The 24,340-nt window shown below is 34.4% G+C and overlaps 1 protein-coding gene across 1 annotated transcript in view; it reads left to right on the top strand.

Annotated features, from left to right (window-relative positions):
* Window positions 1-18,902, top strand: part of VPS35 (VPS35 retromer complex component) — a 36,010-nt gene extending 17,108 nt beyond the window's left edge. The window contains exons 5-17 of the mRNA XM_003757212.4: window positions 2,104-2,286; window positions 3,317-3,530; window positions 3,916-3,999; window positions 4,716-4,825; window positions 6,467-6,563; window positions 6,667-6,815; window positions 8,009-8,216; window positions 8,493-8,648; window positions 11,358-11,480; window positions 13,868-14,047; window positions 15,064-15,303; window positions 16,053-16,196; window positions 17,891-18,902. Coding sequence (XP_003757260.1) covers window positions 2,104-2,286; window positions 3,317-3,530; window positions 3,916-3,999; window positions 4,716-4,825; window positions 6,467-6,563; window positions 6,667-6,815; window positions 8,009-8,216; window positions 8,493-8,648; window positions 11,358-11,480; window positions 13,868-14,047; window positions 15,064-15,303; window positions 16,053-16,196; window positions 17,891-18,070 — 2,068 coding nt within the window. The 3' untranslated portion in view covers window positions 18,071-18,902. The remainder of the gene's footprint in view (window positions 1-2,103; window positions 2,287-3,316; window positions 3,531-3,915; window positions 4,000-4,715; window positions 4,826-6,466; window positions 6,564-6,666; window positions 6,816-8,008; window positions 8,217-8,492; window positions 8,649-11,357; window positions 11,481-13,867; window positions 14,048-15,063; window positions 15,304-16,052; window positions 16,197-17,890) is intronic.
* Window positions 18,903-24,340: the final 5,438 nt, after the last annotated feature.

Here is a 24,340-nt window from a genome sequence, read left to right as displayed (position 1 = left end):
CTTAGTGTTACTTCCCACATTATAGTTCAGAATATTGGATTTTGAGTCAACAGTATTGTCAATACTTTGTGACCTTGGGCAGATCATGTAATTTTTCTGGAGTCTCCAGATTCCACATTTGTAAAATGAGGAAGTTCGATTAGATGACCTCCAAAGTTCTTTCTAAGTCTATGATCCTGTGATTCCTCAAAATGTACCCTGCTTTCAGAGTTCACTTTTTTCTGATGTGTGTACCATCATACTTCTAGGCACCTATGTTCAAAACTTGAGAGTGTTCCTTGACTCCTCCCTTCATTCCTTTCCCCTGAATCTTGTTGATTTTACATTGATATCTCTTATATTTTCCCCCTCCTCTCCATAAAGCAACAATTCTAGTAACCTTATCACCTATCACCTGGACCACTGCAGTAGTCTCTTAATTTGAGCCTTCTGCTCCAATCTGTCTATTTACCCCCAATAATCTGTTTTCCACATAACTGCTAAATTAGTATTCCTGTTGTATACATCTGACCACATCATTCCTTTGCTCAAGAATCTTCAGTAGCTCCAGTAGAGTGAATGCAAAATTGGTCTAGCATGTTGAAAATGATAATAGCTTTTAATTTTTCAAAATATATGGAAAGATAGTTTTCAACATTCATCCTTGCAAAATCTTGTATTCCAAAATTTTCTGCCTCCCCCCTCCCAAGACAGCTAATAATCCAATATAGGTTACACATGTGCAGTTCTTCTAAATATATTTCCACATATGCTATATAAGAAAAATCAGATCAAAAGAGAAAAAATCACAAGAAAGAAAAAACAAGCAAACAAACAACAAAGGTGAAAATACTATGTTATAATCTATATTTGATCTCTATAGTCCTCTTTCTGGATGTGGATGTTTCTTTGTATCAAAAGCCTATTGCAATTGATCTGACTCCCCATATTGTCAAAAAGAGCCAAGTCCATCACAGTTGATCATCACACAATCTTGTTGTTAATGTGTTCTCTTTTGGTTCTGCTCACTTCATTCAGTATCAGTTCATGTAAGTCTCTCCATGCTTTTCTGAAATTAACCTGTTCATCATTTCTCATAGAACAAGAATATTCCATTACATTCAGATGCTATAACTTAGTTATTCTCCAACTGATGGACATCCACTCAGTTTCTAGTTCATTGCCACTACAAAAAGGGCTGCCACAAACATTTTTGCACATGTGGGTTCTTTCCCCCTTTTTATGGTCTCTCTGGGATATAGATCCAGTAGAGATCTGTTTTTTGATAGCCCTTTGGGCATAGTTTGAAATTGCTCTCCAGAATGGTTAGATCAGTTCACAACTCCACCAACAATGTATTATGTGTCCCAGTTTTCCCATATCCCTTCCAACTTTTAATGTTATCTTTTCCTGTCATCTTAATCTCATGACTAAGATGACTACAATCTGAGAGGTGTAAAGTGCTACCTCAGAGTTGTTTTAATTTGCATTTCTCTAATCAATGATTTAGAGCATTTTTTAATTTGACTAGAAATGCCTTTAATTTCTTCATCTGAAAATTGTCTATTCATATATTTTGATCACTTATCAGTTGGGTAATGGCTTGTATTCTTAAAAATTTGAGTCAATTTTCTCTGTATTTTAGAAATCTGGCCTTTATCAGAAACATTGGATGTAAAATTTTTTTCTCAGTTTTCTGATTAGCCCACTATTTAAAGCTTTAGAATTTGATGTAGTTACTGGTAATTTTTTTCTCTTTCTAAAACTTTTACAAGTTATATTTTCTTTTAATTCAGATGGTATTCTGAATTTTACCAGGATTCCTTTAATCACAATGGAAATGAAAGAAAACAAAAATGGAATCTTTCTAAAACAGTATTTTTAAAAGTTAGTTAAGAAAACAAGATAGAAGATTTACATATTACCTGAATGAATATGTTTGTAGCTATCATAAAGTCAAACATTTGAGACTAGAGGCTTTATTAGATGACTTAATTACATTTCTCCTTTCTAGACTTGCCTCTTAGAATTTTTTTTCCTGGTCTGTACATTTACTTATATCAGTGGAAAGATTTCTATTTTAATATTTTCATTTTTAATCAAATTTATTCTCATTTCTTCTAGCTACCTACTTATTACAGTGGGAGTTGTTTATGTCAAGTCATTTCCTCAGTCCAGAAAAGATATTTTAAAAGATTTGGTAGAAATGTGCCGTGGTGTTCAGCATCCCTTAAGAGGTCTGTTTCTTCGAAATTACCTTCTTCAGTGTACCAGAAACATTTTGCCAGATGAAGGAGAGCCAACAGAGTAAGAGATGATAATTGTGTTAGAATCACATACCATAGCTATTTTTATCTTTGTTTTTTCAAATGAGTATTCTTTTAATATTCTTTACCCCCTGTTATTTTGCATGATTGTTAAATCAGTGTCATGATTATTTCAGAAAGAAAATAGCTTTAATTATTAGTGTCATTATACATAGATAAGTCCTATCATTTTCAAGGGAGTTCATTTATTCAGGGTAGAATTTCTTTAAATCCAGTTGGATTTGGGCCATAATCCATGAAATGATGATGGTCAAGTTTCTTTACTTGCGGATTAGAATTGTGGTCTTTACCCAGTTGGGTGAATTATATATGGATGTCCATTATATGAAAGAAGTATGTAACTGAGAATGTACTGTATCAAAGAAAGAGTTTTCCCCTCATCTCTATTCCCTTGCGGCTAGAGAGACTTTCACTTAGAGTAAAAATTATGAAACCTGGGTTACTACCTTTTTATGTAAATTGAATTGATTTTTTTTTTTTTTTGAGTGAAAAGTAAGGTCTGACCATTTTGTTCTGTATTTGACATTTAATTCTATAGAATTTTAATAATTTCATCAGCAAGTAGATCTATACTGAAGTCTTCTACCTAATACATATAGAATTCTGCAGTAGCCACTATAGGAGTTATTAAGAATAGGAAGCTGTGTCTTTCTTCAAAGGACTTCAAGTCTTGCTTTGGGCATACAGATAAATTTGCATAAGAATTTACCTGGTGTGTGATGGGCATCAGTTTTCTTAAGACTTGTTAGCTTTAAGTGATATTCATCAGCATAAATTACTTCAAGGTGATAGAAAAGGTGGACAAAACAAAATCACCTTCTGCAAGTATATTACCTCTACATTTTCTTCTCCTTGAAATACAACAGAAGGAAATGATTTTGAAACCAATTTTTATAATTTCTACCCAGAGTTTGCATAAAATAAAGAAAAAAATGAGCAAAGGGAGAGGTTGGGTCCATTTTTAGGTACCATTCAATTATAAATATTCCAAATATTGGTTTTTATTTCAGTGAAGAAACAACTGGAGACATCAGTGATTCTATGGATTTTGTACTACTAAACTTTGCAGAAATGAACAAGCTCTGGGTGCGAATGCAGCATCAAGGACATAGCCGGGATAGAGAGAAACGAGAACGGGAAAGACAGGAACTTAGAATTCTAGTGGGAACAAATTTGGTCCGCCTCAGTCAGTTGGAAGGTGTAAACGTGGAGCGATACAAACAGGTTATTTGTTACTATTTACTAATTTTCTAGCTATTTCATTTGAAATCTGTATTTATTTTTTGGTAGAAATGTTTTTTAAAATTGATTTTTAAATGGCTTCTAATTACTACATAGAAATAGCATTTTCATTCAGTTTCTAAATGAGTTTAGTTTGAATTAATGCTCACATTTATATAGTATTTTAACTGTGGGTAACTGCAAGTTTTATATCATGTAAGTCTTAAAGAAAACAGTCTAGATGTGAAGCATTGTTAAAATAAATTTTTGTGGACTTAGCCAGTTTTTATGGATTATCAAATAATTGGGGGATAATTAGTTGGGACTTCAAAATTCCAAAGACAACTGAAAAATAAGTAATCTTCATTTTCCTTATTTTCTATGTTAGATTGTTTTGACTGGTATTTTGGAACAAGTTGTGAATTGTAGGGATGCCTTGGCTCAAGAGTATCTCATGGAGTGTATCATTCAGGTAATATGTTAATCTTCTATCTTGTTTTTTTTTTTAACTAACTTAAAAATACTGTTTTAGAAATGTTCCGTTTTTGTTTTCTTTCATTTTCATTGGTATTAAAGGAATCATGGTAAAATATGAAATATACTTCCTTGTATAAGTCTCTTTCCCTCAAAAACTCAGCATTTGAATTAATATTGTATTTTTATTTTATTTTATTTTATTTTTTTTGCAGCTGGCATAGAGAATTAATGATTGGTATCCAAGTCTATAGCTTTTGCTAGTTGCTCATTTAGATGGTGGTGAATTTTGGTTTGTGTGATCTCTTTTTATTTCATAAGATTCTAGATTTGGAACTGAAAAGAGATTTTTTTAGATCAAATGGTTCACTACTTCATTTTATAGATAAGGAAATAGATCCAGGGACATTAAAAGATTTGGCTAGTTAGTAAGTTGAACAATAGAAATTTGAATCCAGATTTTTCTGATTCCAAAGCTCTATGTCATGCTTCCTTAAGTGCTTGTGTTTAGTGGATATTTCAAAGGTAACGTTTAAATATGAACCTTTTATGGATGGATTATTAGAATCTAGTTGTGTAAGATGTAAATTATGTTTTGCGAGATAGATTACTGCTTTTGACTTATATAGATGTTAAGTAAGTGGACTATAGGAAATTGTATAAAGAATCCATTGTAATTGGTGGCACTTAATAATAATTGCTCTTACTTTGTAGGTCTTCCCTGATGAATTTCATCTACAGACTTTGAACCCTTTTCTTCGAGCCTGTGCTGAGTTACATCAAAATGTAAATGTGAAAAACATAATCATTGCTTTAATTGATAGGTGAGTAGGACAAAAGATTTGACTAAACATTTAATAAATTTGGGAGTAGGAACTCTTTGCCTTTGGAATAAAGAATTGATTAACTTCTAAATCTGATTTATTTATTCATGATGTCTCTTTTATATACAGATTATTCTTTTTTGTTTTGGTCAGATATCAAATAATTTAACAAGTATTTGAGTGTCTACTATGTGCTTACTTTAGGCATGAAGAAATTTAGCTCTTTATTGCAGGAAATAAAGTGCTGTTTGCTGTGACCTTGTGACTAATATCTAAAAACGGATTTAAATTTTTTTTTAACAGAAGCACTAAGTCATTTGATATTTATTAGCTACAAGGTTATAGTAAACACCACTTCCTTTGACTATAAAAGGAATGGTGGATAGACCGGTAACCTTGGAGTTAGGAAGTGCTGCCTCTAACATAATATTTTAGTTGCCCAACTTACTTTTTTTTTCCCACCTACTAGGTAGCTAGCTCTTAGACCAGAAGTTGCAGAAAAAGTGCCAACCTGCATTGAGGGACAGTTTCATTTTCAGCATGTTTTCTTTCATGAGTGAAATCATGGGTATACTTCCTATTCTCTTTAACTGCCACACTTAATTCTATTGTTATTCATATGAGAAAATATGACCAGAATTTAGACTTTGACATCTGTAAATTATATATTGCTAGTCATAGTGTTTTAATGACAATAGAATCAGATAGTTATAGTTATCTCTCTGGGGTAATTTGATATGGATAGTATGGGTTGTAAGTGTTGTTTTTAAGTCAGAATGCTAGGTTAGATAACTTCTGTTAGTCCCTTTGAATGGTGTGTTATTGTTCAATTTATCTGGGGTATTAAAGATCTATGGTAGCTATCTATAGTTTTGTTATCTTTTTATAATGTAACTATTTAAAACACATATCATTGTCACCTTATGAAATCTCATGTTTAAATGAGTGTATTTGTTATAAATTATAGATGTTAGAAGTACATTACTTTTACAGTTTGATTTCATCTGTGATTTCAGTACTTTGTTTCCATGAAGAGTGTGTCATGGTGAATAGTGTGTTGGACTTGAAGTCAAGAAGACTTGACTTCAAATTCCTCCTTTGATTCTTTTAGCAACTTGATACTAAGCAACTCACTTAAAGTCAGGGAAGTCCTTAGGACTTAGCTTTTAAATCTTCATTAGAGGAGTTCTCACACTGGGAATTCGCTCATACTAATAGACTCATAGATCCTAATTGTATATTCTCTTATCAGATTTTGATTTCTCAAGTTTATAAAAAATAGCATGAGAGATTTGGAGACTTTCAGGCTTGGCTTAGACTTTTTTTTTTTAAATTTAGTGTGGTAGGAAGAATGAATGAAATCTTATCAAAAAGCTATTCAACTTATAAGTGATTATCTCCATACATATTAGATTGAGATGTTATAACCTTAACAAAAAAGAGTTGGTAGATGAAAGTTGTCATAGATTTGAAAGTTGCAAGAAGAACATTGATCAAATATATTAGAATTTGTATAGCAATTAGAAATTGCTATAGTACATATATACTAGAGTGATACAGCATTGATATAATACAGAACATTTCTTTTGAACTTTCAGATAATCCACAAGGATTAACAGGATTATTTTCTTTTTTTTTTAGATTAGCTTTATTTGCTCACCGTGAAGATGGACCTGGAATCCCAGCAGATATTAAACTTTTTGACATATTTTCACAACAAGTGGCTACTGTAATACAGGTATATGCAAACTCTCCTCTTAAGTTTTCAGAATTTCTTCTGATTAGTTTTTTCTTAAAAAAACCTTTTATGTTAATAAGTTATATTTTTCCAAAATTTATAGTCCAGACAAGACATGCCTTCAGAAGATGTGGTGTCTTTACAAGTATCTCTCATTAATCTTGCCATGAAGTGCTATCCAGATCGTGTGGATTATGTTGATAAAGTATTAGAAACAACGGTGGAAATATTTAATAAGCTAAATCTAGAACAGTAAGTAGAAAAGTAAATTTTTACAAGAAGCTTTACACAATACTCCCTTTTCCTAGAATAGTTTTCTTTGTTCTCGTTTTTAGAAGACTTGGGATATAGTCTAAGCATTTCTGAAACTAGCATATTTCATGATGGGAAAAAGGGAAACAAAAGCTGACAGTATAAGTCGGCAGAGTTACTTCTTTCATAAATAAATAAAAAGTATATATGTAAAAGTTATATTTTTAAAGTAGAAAGTCATTATATTTGCTGTTAATTTTTTTCTAGCTTGAGATTTAGTATTGAAGAATTCTTTATTTTGTACAGGCAATTCTCTTAGGAACACCCAGTGTGTAATTGATACTTGCCACAAAGCTAATCTAAACTAAGTGATATTTTGTAGTAAATTGTCTGACCTAATGGATTTTTCTTCTCTCTTCCCTGTCTACCACATTATGTTTCCTTCTTTTCTCCCTTGAGTAGACCAGTAAGAATTCAGTTAATTTTATGTAAAGTAATCTTTCACACAAACTTTTGCCTACATATAAATTTCATCCTCTGTCAACCTTCTATAAAAGGACATAGATAAGGATTACAGAGAATAAGGTATAAGTGGAATGCAGTATATAAAACTGAAAGAACTTCCCACATCTGTTAAGATCACAGATCCTCTGAAGTGATAATGTAGCCAAAACAGAAAATAGTTTAAAATGCTGAAAAGACAATATGGCTTAGTGTGGTGGAGATTTCCTATAAGTCTCTTCATATTCTGTAGGTACAAGTATAACAACTGAGTCTTCCATCTGTTTTACTCATTCTTGTTCCATTATAAGCACTGTGTTCCTAGTCATATATTTCCTTGGTATCTTTTAGCTAACTTTTGTACTATATAGTCTTTAAATCCATAATCTCTTCTTTCATAAATCTCTTCCTTTACTCAATTTTGATTTGGGAGAGGATTGGATTGAACTGTAACATAGTGGTTTTTGAAACATCAGATTTACATTCATTTAATTGTTTTGTACTAGTTTTTATGGGCATTTCTGCTGCTTATGTAAGATGAATGTCTTCATTTCTTTGGAAGGAGTTTACTTGAGTTGTTGGTATTCCTAGATTAAATTTTTCAGATTGCATGGGGGGAGGTGGGAAAAGCAACCCTCTTTTTGGTATGTAGAAAGATAATTTATTAACAAATTAACTAATTTATATTGTAGTATTGCTACCAGCAGTGCAGTTTCAAAGGAGCTTACAAGGCTGTTGAAGATACCTGTTGACACCTATAACAACATTTTAACAGTTTTGAAGTTAAAACATTTTCATCCCCTCTTTGAGTATTTTGACTACGAGTCCAGAAAGAGTATGAGTTGTTATGTGCTTAGTAATGTCCTGGATTATAACACCGAAATTGTTTCACAAGACCAGGTAAGAGACAATGCCAAGGTAGATGTGTGTGATTGTGTGTGTATATATATGTGTGTTATTGCTATCTTTTAAAAGTACTTTTAAATTGGCTTATGAAGAAGGAAATAACTGATAACCTCTCAGGACAGCATATTTTAAAATGTAGTTACCTATGTTCTCATGTGCTCTCATTTTAGATCTTTAAACAAGAAACTTTGGATAGTGTCTTGTCTTTAGTATCATTTTTGATGGTAGGCTTATTTAATCAATATATTTGTCCCTTTCCATATTTGATAGGTGGATGCAATCATGAATTTAGTATCAACATTGATTCAAGACCAACCAGATCAACCTGTAGAAGACCCAGACCCTGAAGACTTTGCTGATGAGCAGAGCCTTGTGGGGAGGTTCATTCATCTTCTGCGATCAGATGATCCTGATCAGCAATTCTTGGTATGATTTAATATATCCATTACTCTTGTTTACATGTAATAATGTACGGCATATCATTGAACTCTTCTAATGTAGTTTGTAGTCTCTGTTGGAGAGTTTTGAGAGAACTTAAAATAGCTAGCCAGCTGTAATACTTGAAGATTTGTAAAGCATTGTAAATAGATTAACTCATTTGATCCTCACAACAGGCCTAGGTGGTAGGTATTGTTTTTCTCTAGTTATTCCATTTATGTGTCAGCTTCTGTTTCTCAGTGGAGTGGGAAATATTTCAAGCTTCTTCTTTATTATCAGTGAGAAATAAATCTGCTTGTTTTTTGAAAATACATTAGTTTTTTCAGAACATCTCATTATCTGCTCTCATCTGATTATTCCTTGTTTATTTTCATTTTAAATCATTGTCTGCATTTTGGAAAAATATTCAAGTGCACATGCTTGATTCTTTTGGTCAAATTTGTGTGCTTTTCCACCAGAGGTAACATATTCATTTCAGTTATATTTGCAGCTTGAAAATAGTGCAAAAAATGCTAACTTTGTGGTTACTCATATTTATACCTATTTCTGTTATTTATATGTTTGTTATGATAAAAATAAGAGATAAAGAGCTTAAAACTCCACCCATCTTACCTCCCACAACATTCATGCACAGATACATTGGAATAAAGTACTTAGATCATTTTTTTTTTTTTTAAATGAACAGAAATGCTGGTGTTGAAGTTGGTGTGCTCCATTAAAAAAAGGTTGCATTGGGGAACTATTTAATTTTTTTAGTTTTGGCCAAAGTATATCTAACTACTCTATAGATTCACTATAGTTAGTTTGACTCATAAAATTAAACATCAGATTTCTTTTGAAACAGCACACTTTGAGAATGACCCCTGGTTTTTCATTTAGATTGCAGTTAACACATAACAATAGGCATGAAGAACTTGAGGGTCCTCCATAATTTGTTTTAATTTTGGAACCAAAGGATATGAATTCAGTTTCTGGCTTTGCTCTATTATTTTGTGACCTTGGGCATGTCATCTTCCAGGACATAGTATTTTTCAGCTAAAAATGAGTTAGACTAGCTAGGTTAGGAGTGTCCTGGATCCCTTTGGCAGGATGGTGAAAACTATTGGATTTTCTTTCAGAATAATGTTTCTAAATATGTAAAATAAAATACCTAGTATTACAAAGAAAATGGGTTTTATTGAAATTAGGATACAGGTTTTTTTCCTCCTATCTATTTCATGGTGAGAATCCAAAGAATTCCTTGTCCATAGATCTCAGCTTAAAAACCTTTGAATTGGTGATCTTTCTAATAGGTTTCATCTATATCAGTGATCTATAAGGACCTCATAAGTAAATAAACAACTGAATTCTTATTTAATGCTAATGTTTGAACTAAGAGGAACAGAAAAATATTAGCACTAGGTAGAGTTTTCCTTAGATGAAAAGTGAACTATAATTGTAATTGCTTGACTAATCAGGTAACACTAACTTCAAGTGAAAAGTTTATTTTTGTTGTTCAGTTGTTTGAGTTATGCCCAACTCTCTGTCATCCCATTTGGGTTTTTTGGGCAGAGATACTATAGTGGTTTGTCATTTCCTTCTCCCACTTCATTTTGTAGATGAGGAAACTGAGGCGGGCAAGGGTGACTAGCTTAGGGTTACACAACCAGTAAATATCTGAGGCTGGATTTGAACTCATGAAAAATGAATCTTCCTAATTCCAGGCCCAGAACTCTGTGTACTATGCCACTTAGTTAACTAGTGAAAAGTATATGTGTGTATATATAGTGGAAGAGTTTGTTCCTGTAAGAGTTTTATATGTAGAAACTGAGTGGCAACATTATGTAGTAGATGACTGCTTTGCTGTAGGAAGTCTTGGGTTTGAATATTGTCTTTTACAGTGTGGCTCTGAACAAATCACTTAACCTCCCAAAATGACACCTTCTCATCTGAAAATGGAGATAGTCTGTATAGATTCTTTTGTAAGCTTGTTGTGAGACTCAAATGAAAATATGTATAATGAGTTTTACAAATATTAAATATATGTAAAGCATCAGCTATTCTTACCTGTGGTTAGCATTTATTTGCAGACACCACATGGTTAGTAAGGAAAAAGGTGAATGGCCATAGAAGTCAGATAGCCTAAGACAGATGTGCCACCTAAATATGCTATTACATGTGAATTAACATTCCTATATAGTTGTACTTCATATTTTAAAATGATAGTACTTGATGATGACCAGTGTTGAAATGGGTGAGTGTGACCTCAAAGACTAGTTAGATCCCAATCATGTTTATGAAGACTCATAATTAATCATTTTAACTGCCCTTTGCAGTGCCTGTCAGTGTATGAAAGCCTACCTTTTAGAACCTGATCCACTAATGATAATCCTTTTAATTATGTGATAAAATGTACTTTTAAGTAAGATTTTCTTAGAGACCTACGAATTAGAGATAGTATATCATTTCTTATACGATAGATGGCCCTCAGAGTTCATAGTTTACTCTATAATTATGACTCACATATGCCCATTTTTCAGTGGTATGAAATGGTTTTATTTGTTGAATAATTGAAAAAAATTCACTATCTGTTCAGTGAAATTAGATATCTCATAATAGGTGCCTAATTGTAGAAAAGATAAAATTTTATTGATAGCACTTAGTAATATAGCTGTTGTTCTAAGATTTTGTGTTTTACTTTTTCTGTTTTGGTTGTAGATTTTAAATACAGCACGGAAACATTTTGGAGCTGGTGGGAACCAGCGCATTCGTTTTACCCTCCCTCCCTTAGTATTTGCAGCATATCAACTGGCTTTTCGCTATAAAGAAAATTCCAAAGTGGTAAGTTTACTCTTTAAGTGTGTAATTTTGTTTCCTTTCCCCCTACTTCCTGTGTTTTTTGAAATATGGTGATCAGTTCATCAAGTCAGAGACATGTTGAAACATTAAAAGCAGCATATTGTCTTGTTATCTTATGAGAACTTTTTATTTTTGTTAAATGTCATTTCAAAGAAATTAGTAACTTTATATACACTATAACACCATTATGGTGATCTTTTAATGAGCATTCAATCTCTTTTTTTTATTTGACTATTCCAGAGTGATGCAGAAGTTTTATGTAAGAGTTGTTTGTTATGTTGTAGGTACTATAATGTTGAGTTATATTGCATAATAAAGACTTTAGCACAAAATAGTAACTTTTCTTCTAAATGCAAATAATTGAGCCCACATTGTAATATGGGTTTTAAAGCTATAACTAAGGCAAGCGAACTTTGTCTTTGGGCAGAGTATTAAGATTGAGATGCTACAAAAATTTCAAATGATGTTTTTAAAAAATTGTATAATTAAGTTTTTATTCACTTTGAACATATATTAGTACACTTAGCAGTATGGAGACAATAAACTTAGTATCTAGATATCAGTAATAATTAATTAAACTAGGAAGCTGATTCTTTCCTTTCCATCTCTTTCATAGATTTCATAGATTCAGATAGTGAATTTCCCAATTATCCTTTCCCTGTTGCCCTCTATGGGATTGCTTATTGTCATTATTCTGGAGTCTTTGTTGTCTTGTAAAAGAATGTCCTAGGTTCTCCTCTCCCACTCTATTGAATTTGTCTTGTATTATTTTTCTATCAGGAATGATAAAATTAATTTTTTTCTTGTCCTAAGACCCAAAATTGCTAGCTTTATTCTGAGCACATTTCATGAATGAAACAAAATAATGAATTAGAGTCTCTGGTGATGGCTTTGAAGAAAATATACTTTATTTTATGTCCTAAACTTGGATAATCAAGCTTATTATGTTTAAGAAACAAGAAGATTTTATTTTATAACAGGAAAAAAAGCATGTTCACTTTTAAAATTTTAGTCATATCATCTTAAATTAACACTATTGTGTTTTTGATAAGGTGTTAGGTTGCCTAAAGTGGGATGAATTGACCCAAGATGGAAATAGAGCAGGTCAAAGCTCCCCTGCTGTGTAGGACTTGGCCTTGAAGCATTTCTCCACTTCCAATCTGGGCAAGATAGGGAGACCAGTTTTGTTTTTGTTTTTTGTTTTTAATTTAAAAAACCAAATAAAAAACTTTCTTTAAAAAATTTTTTTTAAACTTTTAAAAAAAGTGTTTTGAAGAATAGTTTTTTATTTTTAGAATGCATGCAAAAATAATTTTCAACATTCACCCTTGCAAAATGTGTGTTCCAAATTTTTTTCCTCCCCCGCACTCTCCTCCCCTAGACAGCAAGTAATCCAATATAGGTTAAACATGTACAAATCTACAAAACACATTTTCATAACAAAAAACTTTAAACAGGGGAATGATTAAACAAATTGTGATACATGAAAGAAATGTCAGTGTTACTGCCCTATAAGAATTGATGGTTATGAAAAACTCAAAGATTCAAGGAAAAATTATATTAACTGTTATGGAGTAAAGAAAGAAGAAAAAGGAAAAAAATGTAATAGCAGCCATTATGTAAATGGAAAAAATAATGTCATGTAATTATAAAAAATAAAAGCTTAGCCCTAGAGAATTGAGAACATGATTTTTTTCTGTCTTACTTTCAAAGCCCGCTATTTTAAAAATGTTTTTTTTATTGAGATCACTTATTTTTACATCACCATTACATCCCTCCTGTCTTTCCTAGCTGGCTGTTTCTTATAACCAAGATTTTTTTTTTTAAATGAGGAAAAAAGCAGGTCAGCAAAACCAGCCAACACAACAACTGGATCTGACAGTATTCTATACCCATATTCTCTACCTTCTGAAAAGATAGGCAAATGCATGTTCTCAATTCTTCTCCAGGGCTAAGCTTTTGTTTTTTATAATTATATAGCATTCTTTTTCTATTTATATAATAGCCATTATTATACTTTTTTTTTCTTTTTCCTTCTGGCTTTACTCCATATTAATTCACATAAGTGTTCCTTACATCTTTTGCGTTCTTCATAATTATCAATTCTTATGGGGCAGTAACTTTCTTGTATCACAATTTGTTTAGTCATTCTTCAGTTGAAAATATAACAATTGACAATCAATTTTTAACGTGCTTAAGATTCCAAAGTTGTAGGGTGTGTCTTTTTTTGTTTATTTTTATATAGTGTTTTACATTCTATAATGTCCTTTAGGTATAAATTACGAATTTTAATTCGTAAAATTGATGAAGTGAATTTATGACTATTCTGTATGTTCAAAATATGGGTTTTGTTTGTTTTGTTTTCTTAGGATGATAAGTGGGAAAAGAAATGCCAGAAAATCTTTTCCTTTGCACATCAGACTATCAGTGCTTTAATCAAAGCAGAATTGGCAGAGCTGCCTCTACGACTTTTCCTTCAAGGAGCTCTAGCTGCTGGGGAAATTGGTTTTGAAAACCATGAAACAGTGGCATATGAATTTATGTCTCAGGTAACAAGTTTTAGTTTAGGTTATTTTGTAAGCATTTTTCAGGGTTCCGTAATTCAGTTTTGCTTATCAGTAGTAATAATATGAACATGTCTAACATTTTTACCACTTAAAAGAACCAGTCCTCTCCCAGCTTAATGAGCCTGGGCTTAAGGAGAATCTCTTTTTCTAAAGTCACATTATCAGAACTGGGCTTTGTTCCATAGAACATGAGGCTGAGGTCCTGGTTCCATCCCTGCATTAAGAAATTAGCCTTGAGGGACAGTTAGGTGGCACAATGAATAGAGCACCAGCCCTGAAGTCAGGAGAACTGGAGTTCAAATCTGGCCTCAGACACTTAATACTTCTGGCTGTGTGACCTTGGGCAAGTCACTTTACTCCAATTGCCTCAGCCCCCCCAAAAAAAAAAAAGAAGAAAGAAACTAGCTTCATCATGTTCCTTGATGACAAACTTAATCCTTAGCCAAAGTGGTTTTCTTTTGTTCTAAATCACAGACTGTACCCTTATTCCTATCTTTTTTGTAGTTGTGTTACAAAAGGAATAAATTAGGATTAGTTGGGTACAAATTCCAGTATTTGGAAAACAGTGTGTGTCCTAGTAAAAGCTGATTACTTGTACTGTCGTGGGTAGAGAGAAACCTGTGGTGGTACCCTAAGGACTCCTGGGCTTTGTCATCTGCCATTCCAGTGTCCCTCAAGGACCACCAGGTCTTCCATCTGACCTACAGAAGGGCCCTTCTGTATGTGGTGCCTTCCCTAATTAACAGTGAGCTCCTCAAGAGCAGAGATTCTCTTGCTATTTTCTTTTTATATCCTCATAGTACATAGTAAGCCCTTAAATGTTTTTCTGTTCTATTCTGCGCTATGTCTTAGTAAAAAAGCAAAACACAAATATATGCATTTTCTATTTGTTGGGAAGAGATTCCAGATAACTTGAAAAAATGCATAGAATAGCTACTGGAAATAAATGATGATTATAGAAAAATTTAGCAACACACAATGTATATTTTCTCCCCAAGGCATTTTCTCTGTATGAAGATGAAATCAGTGATTCTAAAGCCCAGCTGGCTGCCATCACCTTGATCATTGGAACATTTGAGAGGATGAAGTGCTTCAGTGAAGAGAACCATGAGCCTTTAAGGACTCAGTGCGCCTTGGCAGCTTCCAAACTGCTCAAGAAGCCAGACCAGGGCCGGGCTGTGAGTACATGTGCCCATCTCTTCTGGTCTGGCAGAAACACAGACAAGAATGGAGAAGAGGTGAGTCATGGGGTTTAGAGGTGTAGGGAACATGGAGAAGAGAAGCTTAGTCTTGGTCACATTCTCCAGGGTCTTCTTAAGCAGATACTTATATATGTGAATTTCAGTTGAAAGAGCAGGCAAAGGACATTGGTATGCTTTGTTTTAGAAATTCCTGGAGTTAGAATAGATGTATTGAATGTATGAATGTATAGAATGAGATGTATTGAATCAGGGGTATTGTTTACATTCTCATCTTGTGATGGGAATTTTAAGAATTTTTCAATACAGCAAGACTGTGTGATCTGATATTTTACTTTTATAGTATTTATTCAAAAATAGTTGCAAAATATATACCTAACTTTTAAAAAATTGGCTTTTTTTTTTAATATAACCTTCATTTCTGAATATAATAACTCAGTGAGCATTCCCTATTTAATGAACAATAAAAAGAAAGGGGAGAAGGGGAAAGGGCAGTTCAGCAAAACTAATGGAAGCCTCAGCCAAACTTGACAGTGTTTCATGCTTTCTGAGAAAGGGAAGTTCATTTTGTCATACCTTGGGGCCAAGCTTGTATCCCAGGCTTTTTTTTTTTTTTTTTAAGCTTAAGAATGGAGTAGCCTAAAAGAAATATTTAAACTTGTTGGATTTTTTTTGAAACATTCATTGAGAGAATTTCTTCCATTTTAAAAAATTCTTAAAAGCAAAGTAATAATTATTTCATCACCAACTTCTCTTTTCTCCTCCTCTTTTACTCTCATCCTTTATAGCTTCATGGAGGCAAGAGAGTAATGGAATGCCTAAAGAAGGCTTTGAAGATAGCAAATCAGTGCATGGATCCCTCGCTACAAGTTCAGCTTTTTATAGAAATTCTGAACAGATATATCTATTTTTATGAAAAGGAAAATGATGCGGTAAGTGAATATCATTAGTGTCTGAAATTTTTTGCCTTGATTCTAGAACTTTAGGGCTGTCTTATCCTTCAGATTTACAGGGTAAGGAGAGGAGAAAAGAAATGCTTGATGATTGTTAAACTCTCTTATCTTTATTTTTGCATTTTATAATTTATACTGGTAAGATAGCTGATAAGAACAATACAAAGTGTACATATAATACTTGTTACACTGTGTAGTCTGTAATTGTTGACTGTTTAAACACAAGATTAAAAGAATACAAAAAGAGTTAAGAACATTTAGAGTAGTTGCTACTTAAACCATGAGTAAGTTGCTGTCATTTGAGTAATTTTTCTACAGTGCTATTACCAGAATGTCTACAAATTAACATTTGATTCATATTCACAAAACTGTCTTTGGAAAATTGAACTGACTAAAAAAAAAAATCCTATACATACATCTATATATCTATTACATATTCAGAAATCAATAACTTTTCTTTAAGCCTTACTTGTAGGGATAGCATGTGGAAAAATCCCCCCATTCCCTCACCCCCTTTCTCATCCCTGGTCTTTCCAACCATGTGTTTTTAGGAATGGAATTTTGAAGAGAAATATGTGACTGATGGTAAGAACTTTGCTTACCCAGTTTCTCTTCTCATATGTGACTGTATGTGACATCGGTACCTGAGTCTCTGGACAAATGACCTTGAATTCTATTAGTACTTTTGCTGAAATTGAATTTATCTGTCTGATTTACTTGTAGTCTTGTATTGATCATTATTACTTTTGTATCTGTGTTATTTCCATCATATTATATGTTTTTATTCTAATAGGCTTAGAAGTTTCTCTTACTTTTTCTTAATTCTGGTGTTTCAGCAGAGTATTGCTTTTTGTGTATGTTAAATTGAAATACCTTATTGCATAAATCATTGTAATCTAGACTTAATTACACTAAAAAACAATCACTTAACTAAACTAAACTATAGTTTAGTTATATAGTATGTGTATATATATATATAGTGTAAGCTATAGCTTATACCTAATGTCTTATTCTCTTAGAATTTCTATACTGAGAAATTAATGTATTTATTATATGTGATTTTTTTCCAGCTAAAACACAATATGTGTTCTAGTAAAAAGGCTCTTTTCTTGGTATGCTTAACTGATTTGATACTTTAAAAGTTTTCATTAGATGAGTACTTTCTTCTTTATATAAAAGGATTAAAAAGTTGCTAGTTATTAAATATGTCTTCTACTTTGAAGTTATTTTTTAATGCATTTTTATATGCCTTAATTTTTTATGTATTTGGGGAAATTAAGAAGAGCCTTAGGAATTAAAATGGAATTTGTTGGATCTTTGCCAGTAGCTTGCTTAGTGATCTTGGACAAATTTCTTTCTCTCTTTGATGGAAGAACAAGTTGTGGTTGAGAAAATTCTGGTCTGCTTACTACTTGGGAGTGTTAACCTAAGATTGAAAGATTTCTTGGGTGATAGCAATTGATTCCTGGTTGAGTAGAAATTATGTTCTTAATAATGCTTTTCTTTTAACTGTGGGCTATGTTTTCTTAATTTAAATTGGTTCCTAATTTTTACAGTTACTATGTTAATAAGAATAATATATACTGCTAATAATATGTAGTGTTAAAATAGTATTATTTAATTCTGTCTTTATTATTAAAATGGTTTATAGAGTTATATGTATTTTATTGTAGGTGACAATTCAGGTTTTAAATCAACTTATCCAGAAGATACGAGAAGACCTTCCAAATCTTGAGTCCAGTGAAGAAACAGAACAGATTAACAAACATTTTCATAATACCTTGGAGCATTTGCGCTTGAGGAGGGAATCACCAGAGTCTGAGGGGCCAATTTATGAAGGTCTTGTCCTTTAAAGAGAAGAAGAAACACAGACACACTGTACTTCTTTCCATTTACATACAATATGGTTTTTTATTATGCTAGGTTATTTCTTCCCTCTCTCATCCCCCCCAATAGATTGTGCCTTTCAGAAATGCCAAGTTAGGTTATCTTTCTCTTATCTGTGATATATTTTATTCAGCACCTCCAGACACTCACCTTCAGGACCTTAACAAATTAATTCACTTCATAGGTATTCAAGTTGGGTCATCAAAAAATGTTTGTCTAATCAACAGAAGTAGCATGATTGGATTTTTTTTTTTAATTCCTCTGATCTTCCAAGTCTCTTCTTTCAGCTACTAATCTTTTCTTTCTGTTTCTCTTCACTGTTTGTTGTTGCTTCTGTAATTTTATTCAGTCCTAGGGAGTACTAACCAGGAAGTGGCTAGCACTGTCTGTCTTTGTATTCTTATAGTCCATCTTGATTTTTACAAAAGATTTGCTTTGGGGGTGGGAGGGATATTGTATGTTGAATTCAGCTTGAGCTTTTCTTTAAATGCAAGACAAGGCTATGTGTAATATTTTCCCTAAAACTAGAGTATATTAATGCATGTTTGAAAGTTTAAAAGTACCATGGTTAAAACCAGAAGTTTATATTTTGCAGTTTTGGACATCCACTAGGGGCCTATACTCTTTACTGGGCATATTTATCAAGGAAATTTTGTTCTAAATCGTATAAAAATAGAGAAATTGTGATCTATATAGTTTATGTATAACCTTCATTATTGTAAATTTAGGGGAAAATGCATTACACAAGTATCATGATTTTGCACCAGTGAAACAATAAAATTGCTATAACAATTTAAAGTGTTTGTCCTTTTTTTCCTTTTTATTTTTTTTTTTCTTGAAGTACTGTTAGCATCTCTGATATAATTGAGAAAGTGACAACAGTTGGATGTTGTCCCAAGATTAGTACCATTTAAAAACCTCAGGTGTTACCAGCATTTCAGGTTTCCTCAACCTCACCTAATGAGTGAACCTTCAGTGTTTGAAAGATTCACCTTAATTAGATTTGTTATGGTAGATAGCAGTTTTGAGTGAGGGTTTACTATAAACATGCATGTTTTTGTACTGAAGAATTTATAAATATATGTGATGTAAACTGAGATGTTTTTGGGAAAAAATGATGTCACCTTTGTGGGGGGGCCCAGATATAAACTGTTTCCCCTTTGGGGAGACTCTCAAACCCTGGGAAAATAACTGAGACAAACCCTTTCCAAGTTAAATGGTTTCATTCAATTGGAGATCTTGGTCAATCATCCTCCATTGACCTAAACTGAGATATTTTGGGAGGCCCAGAAACTGTGCCCCTTTTGGGGAGTTCCCAGATCATGGGAAAGCCTTCAAATTCTAAGTTAAGGCCAAAACTTATTCCATATAGTCAAGATTTTTTTAATCCATCTCTGCCAAATTCCTAATCAGGAGTTCTACCTGCTAAGAAAGCTTCTTTCTTAGTGAACAATAAAAGTCCTTTTATGCCACACAGATTTTGGGTTTGCAAATTCTTTCGCCTTGGACCTGCGCTGACCAGAGGGGATTCCCCACCTCAATTCTCACACCTCATCACAACTACCACTAACCTCATCACTTGCACCTCATCATTTTGGTTCCCTGATCCAGAATCCCCGAGAATCTGGACAAGGTAAAGCCTTTTCTTGTTTTCTATTCTATAGCTAGGACACTCAAATACCCAGGAAGATTTGAGTCATTGGAGCTCAACACTTGAGCAGAATTCTCTCAGGGACGCCTGTATGGGAATTCCTGCATTCTCTGACAAAAGTCCCCTTAATCAGGGAGCATTTTGTCATCTCTCCATCTCTAGAGACATCTAGAGAAGGAGAAGGTGCCATAGAATTGGGGATACTAAGGCTTGTGGCAAAATGGGATAAAACACCTCTGTTTCTAAGGATCCTTTCTTAGGAAATCTCTTAAAAAACAGACAAATTCAGCTTGAAAGTTCTCAAAACTAAGAAGGTTTTAAAACAGCACTGCAGGATGCTACTTAAATTTGCTGGAAGGAAATCAAACTCCCTCCTTCCTGCTCCTCTGCACTCCTATGCAGTCCCTATCAGGAGGCTTCTGAATCCCTTCCAGAACAGGACCTTATGTCCGGCAATATCTCTTTAACTCTATCTCTCTCACCTGAACCAGATCCTGAGATTTCTAGTCTTTTTTCTCCTCTTCAGATTACTGATTTTACCCTCTGCCTCCTGGGAGAAGCAGCAGACTCCCAGGGAGAAACACTCAGAGCAGAGGTGCCCCTTTCAAAATCAAATCTCTCCCAGACTAAGGAAAAACTTTGCCATTATTCTGAGGACTCCACCCCCTTTTTCAAGGGTTCCAAGACCAATGCCCTCCTTGACCTCTCCTAGGGAAATGTTAATATTAAACAATCTGCCCCACATAAAGAACGAGATTGTAAATAAATTAGAGGAACATAGGATAGTTTATCTCTCAGACCTGTGGAGGAGGAAGAAATTTGTGACTAAAGATGAACTAGAGACCATTATTGATCACAAAATAGAAAATTTTGATTACATCAAATTAAAAAGCTTTTGTACAAACAAAACTAATGCAAACAAGATTAGAAGGGAAGCAACAAACTGGGAAAACATCTTCACAGTTAAAGGTTCTGATAAAGGCCTCATTTCTAAAATATATAGAACTGACTTTAATTTATAAGAAACCAAGCCATTCTCCAATTGATAAATGGTCAAAGGATATGAACAGACAATTTTCAGATGATGAAATTGAAATTATTACCACTCATATGAAAGAGTGTTCCAAATCATTATTGATCAGAGAAATGCAAATTAAGACAACTCTGAGATACCACTACACCCCTATCAGATAGGCTAAGATGACAGGAAAAAATAATGACGAATGTTGGAGGGGATGTGGGAAAACTGGGACACTGATTCATTGTTGGTGGAGTTGTGAACGAATCCAACCATTTTGGAGAGTAGTTTGGAACTATGCTCAAAAAGTTATCAAACTGTGCATACCCTTTGATCCAGCAGTGTTACTACTGGGATTATATCCCAAAGAGATTATAAAGAAGGGAAAGGGACCTGTATGTGCCAAAATGTTTGTGGCAGCCCTGTTTGTAGTGGCTAGAAACTGGAAAATGAATGGATGCCCATCAATTGGAGAATGGTTGGGTAAATTGTGGTATATGAATGTTATGGAATATTATTGTTCTGTAAGAAATGACCAGCAGGATGAATACAGAGAGGCTTGGAGAGACTTACATGAACTGATGCTAAGTGAAATGAGCAGAACCAGGAGATCATTATATACTTCAACAACGATACTGTATGAAGATGTATTTTGATGGAAATGGATTTCTTTGACAAAGAGACCTAATTCAGTTTCAGTTGATCAATGATGGACAGAAGCAGCTACATCCAAAGAAAGAACACTGGGAAATGAATGTAAATCTGTTTGCATTTTTGTTTTTCTTCCCGGGTTATTTTTACCTTCTGAATCCAGTTCTCCCTGTGGAACAAGAGAACTGTTTGGTTCTGCACACATATGTTGTATCTAGGACATATTCAACATATATAGGACTGCTTGCCATCTAGGGGAGTGGGTGGAGGGAGAGAAGGGAAAAATCGGAACAGAAGTGCGTGCAAGAGATAATGCTGTAAAAAACTACCCCGGCATGGGTTCTGTCAATAAAAAGTTATTATAATAATAAAAAAAACCCCCAAAAAACAAACAAACAAACAATCTGCCCCAGATGTATGGAGGAGGCTGCAGAAGCCAATTATGGGACCTCAAATTTCTCCCCCTCTGCTATTAGAAACAGCTGTTGGAGTCTTTAATGATAGGGATCAAACTGCAACAGAGGAGAGAGACCACAGAATTAAGGCGAGATTTGGAGAACTCTAGGCTGCTGACATTTCTGGGAAACACAAAGGTTTGTGCTTTAGGTGTCATGGAAACTGTCCAAGGAGACTCCCCAGTCCTTGTCTGGAGTTTGAGCAGGTGGAACACTGGAGGAGGGACTGCTTGGAGGGGATGAGCTACCCTCCAATGCCCTGCCCTCTAGTGGGAGTTTGGGGCTTGGTCAAGCTCCCCCTCTCTCCACCACAACTTCGGAATGCTGGCTATTCTTGGATGTGGCCAATAGGACCATTGAATTTCTTATTACTATGGGGGGTACTTCTCCTTCATTCTCACTTTGGCACTCTGGTCTCACCTGCCCCTCCTCCCATAGAGTGGGGATTGCAGGGAACTTAAGAAGTGCCTTGAGACCTCTCCTCTGCCAGCTTGATGACCTGTCATTTAAATGCTCGTTTCTTATTCTCTCCTATCCTGCTCCCTTATTGGGGTGTGATTTAATGGTGAAATTGGGTACTCAATTTTCTCTTCTCAGACTGCCAGATGGTCTTTTTGTGCTGCTCCTAAAGCTCTCCTATATTTCCTCTGAAATCTGGGAGAAAATAAGATTTCTCTGCTCCAGCTTTAGCCAGGATTGAGAAATTTCTTAAGCACAAACTTTTAGTTAGAGAGTTAAGAGATTTGGAGCCCCTTAACTGCAGTCTTATCTTGATCTACAATCCTGAAAGGCAGGGCCACACCCTGGGCGATGCTAGACCCGTGTCTATTTCTTAAGGGAACTGGAGCTGTTTAACATCCAGTTACCTGGATGATATTTTAATCTGCAGTCCCACCAGAGAGGAATCCCTAAATGCAGCCATGAAAACCCTAAATTTCTTAGCCTTGAAGGGCTACAGGCTCTTCTTACCCAAAGCCCACATTGCCTGCCAGTGTGTCAAATACTTGGGACACAATGTTACCCCTACTTCTCACTCTCTAACCAAAGAAAGGGAATACATCCTTTCTCCTGGCTAGTTTCAAACTGCTTTTGGTTTTGTTAACATTTTTACTAAATAGGTAGAAGTTTTTCCCTGCAGGACTGAGAAGGCTCTGGAGGTATCAAGATGCTTGTTAAGCTTGCCTAGCATCTTGCAGAGAGACAAATAGTCTAGCTTTTACTCCTCAGAACACACTGGAGAAAGAAGGGTGAAATTGTCTATGTCTGTCTTTCTCTCATTCTTCTACCTAACTTTTCCCACTCTAAGGATGAGAAATTTCTCCCTGGCATTTTCTCTCCTATTTTTCTTGATTTCTATGGTCCCTGCCAGTAGTTAACTCCTTCTTAGCCTTTCAGCTAGGGAGCTCCGTGGACAGTGGGGCATTCAGGATTGTTGGGTGGGCTATCAACATCCTCAAGGCAGCCCACAGAAGGGACCTATGTGTTTTTTGCAAAGACCCATTCCCAAACGTCATCTTCTCCACCCTGAATGACACTCCACTTTTAATCTGCTTCTGAGATTTATTTCCTCTAGGCTCCAAGCTATCTTCAGCCTAAAGATCATGGAACATTCCACATCTCCTGGCCTGAGTTGCTGTAATCTTCAGTTCTCACACTTCCCTTCCTGGTCTGAACCCCTAGTGAACTAGGAACAGCCCTACAACCCTTGTCAGCTTGAAGCAATTGCAGAAAATGAGACCTTCATCCTGTTACCCCAAATGAATTTGGGGGGATTGCTTGAGGGGAGAAAAATTATGTAAACTGAGATTTTTTTGGGGGAAAAAATGATGTCACCTTTCCGGGGGACCCAGATGTAAATTGTGTCCCTATTGGGGAGACTCTCAAACCCTAGGAAAAGCATACCTTTCCCAGACAAGCCCTTCCCAAGTTAAGTGTTTCATACAATCGGAGATCTTGGTCAATCACCTTCCATTGATATAAACAGATCTTTTGGGGAGCCTGAAAACTACCCGCTTTGGGGAGTTCCCAGACCCTGGGAAAAGCCTTCAAACTCCCAGTTAAGTGATTTTATTCAATTAGAGATTTCTTTCTGATGGTCCTCTGCTGATTAGCCTAGACAGTTCCCAGGCCCAGGCCATGATTTATTCCCTTATAATCAAGATTTTGTTAATCCATCTCTACACCAAATTCCTAATCAGGATTTTTGCCCACTAAGAAAGCTTCCTTCTTATTTGAATAGTAAAAATCCATTTTTGCCACAAATTAACACTTGCGAATTCTTTCGCATTGGACTCCAATTCTTATTCTTTATCACAACTACCACTAACCTCATCATTTGCACCTCATATGGAAAGTCTCTGGTTTGAAGAATTCTTTAGTATTACAAATAGGAGTCCTTGTCTTCCAACTAAAACTCATCCACCCACTCCTTGTTCTGAGTTGCTAAGTGGCCAAGTTCAGA

This window comes from Sarcophilus harrisii, chromosome 2 (genome assembly GCF_902635505.1).
Source record: "Sarcophilus harrisii chromosome 2, mSarHar1.11, whole genome shotgun sequence".
NCBI classification, from domain to species: Eukaryota; Metazoa; Chordata; class Mammalia; order Dasyuromorphia; family Dasyuridae; genus Sarcophilus; species Sarcophilus harrisii.
The sequence above is the reverse complement of the archived record's forward strand: the minus strand, read 5'-3'. Positions and strand labels throughout refer to the sequence as shown.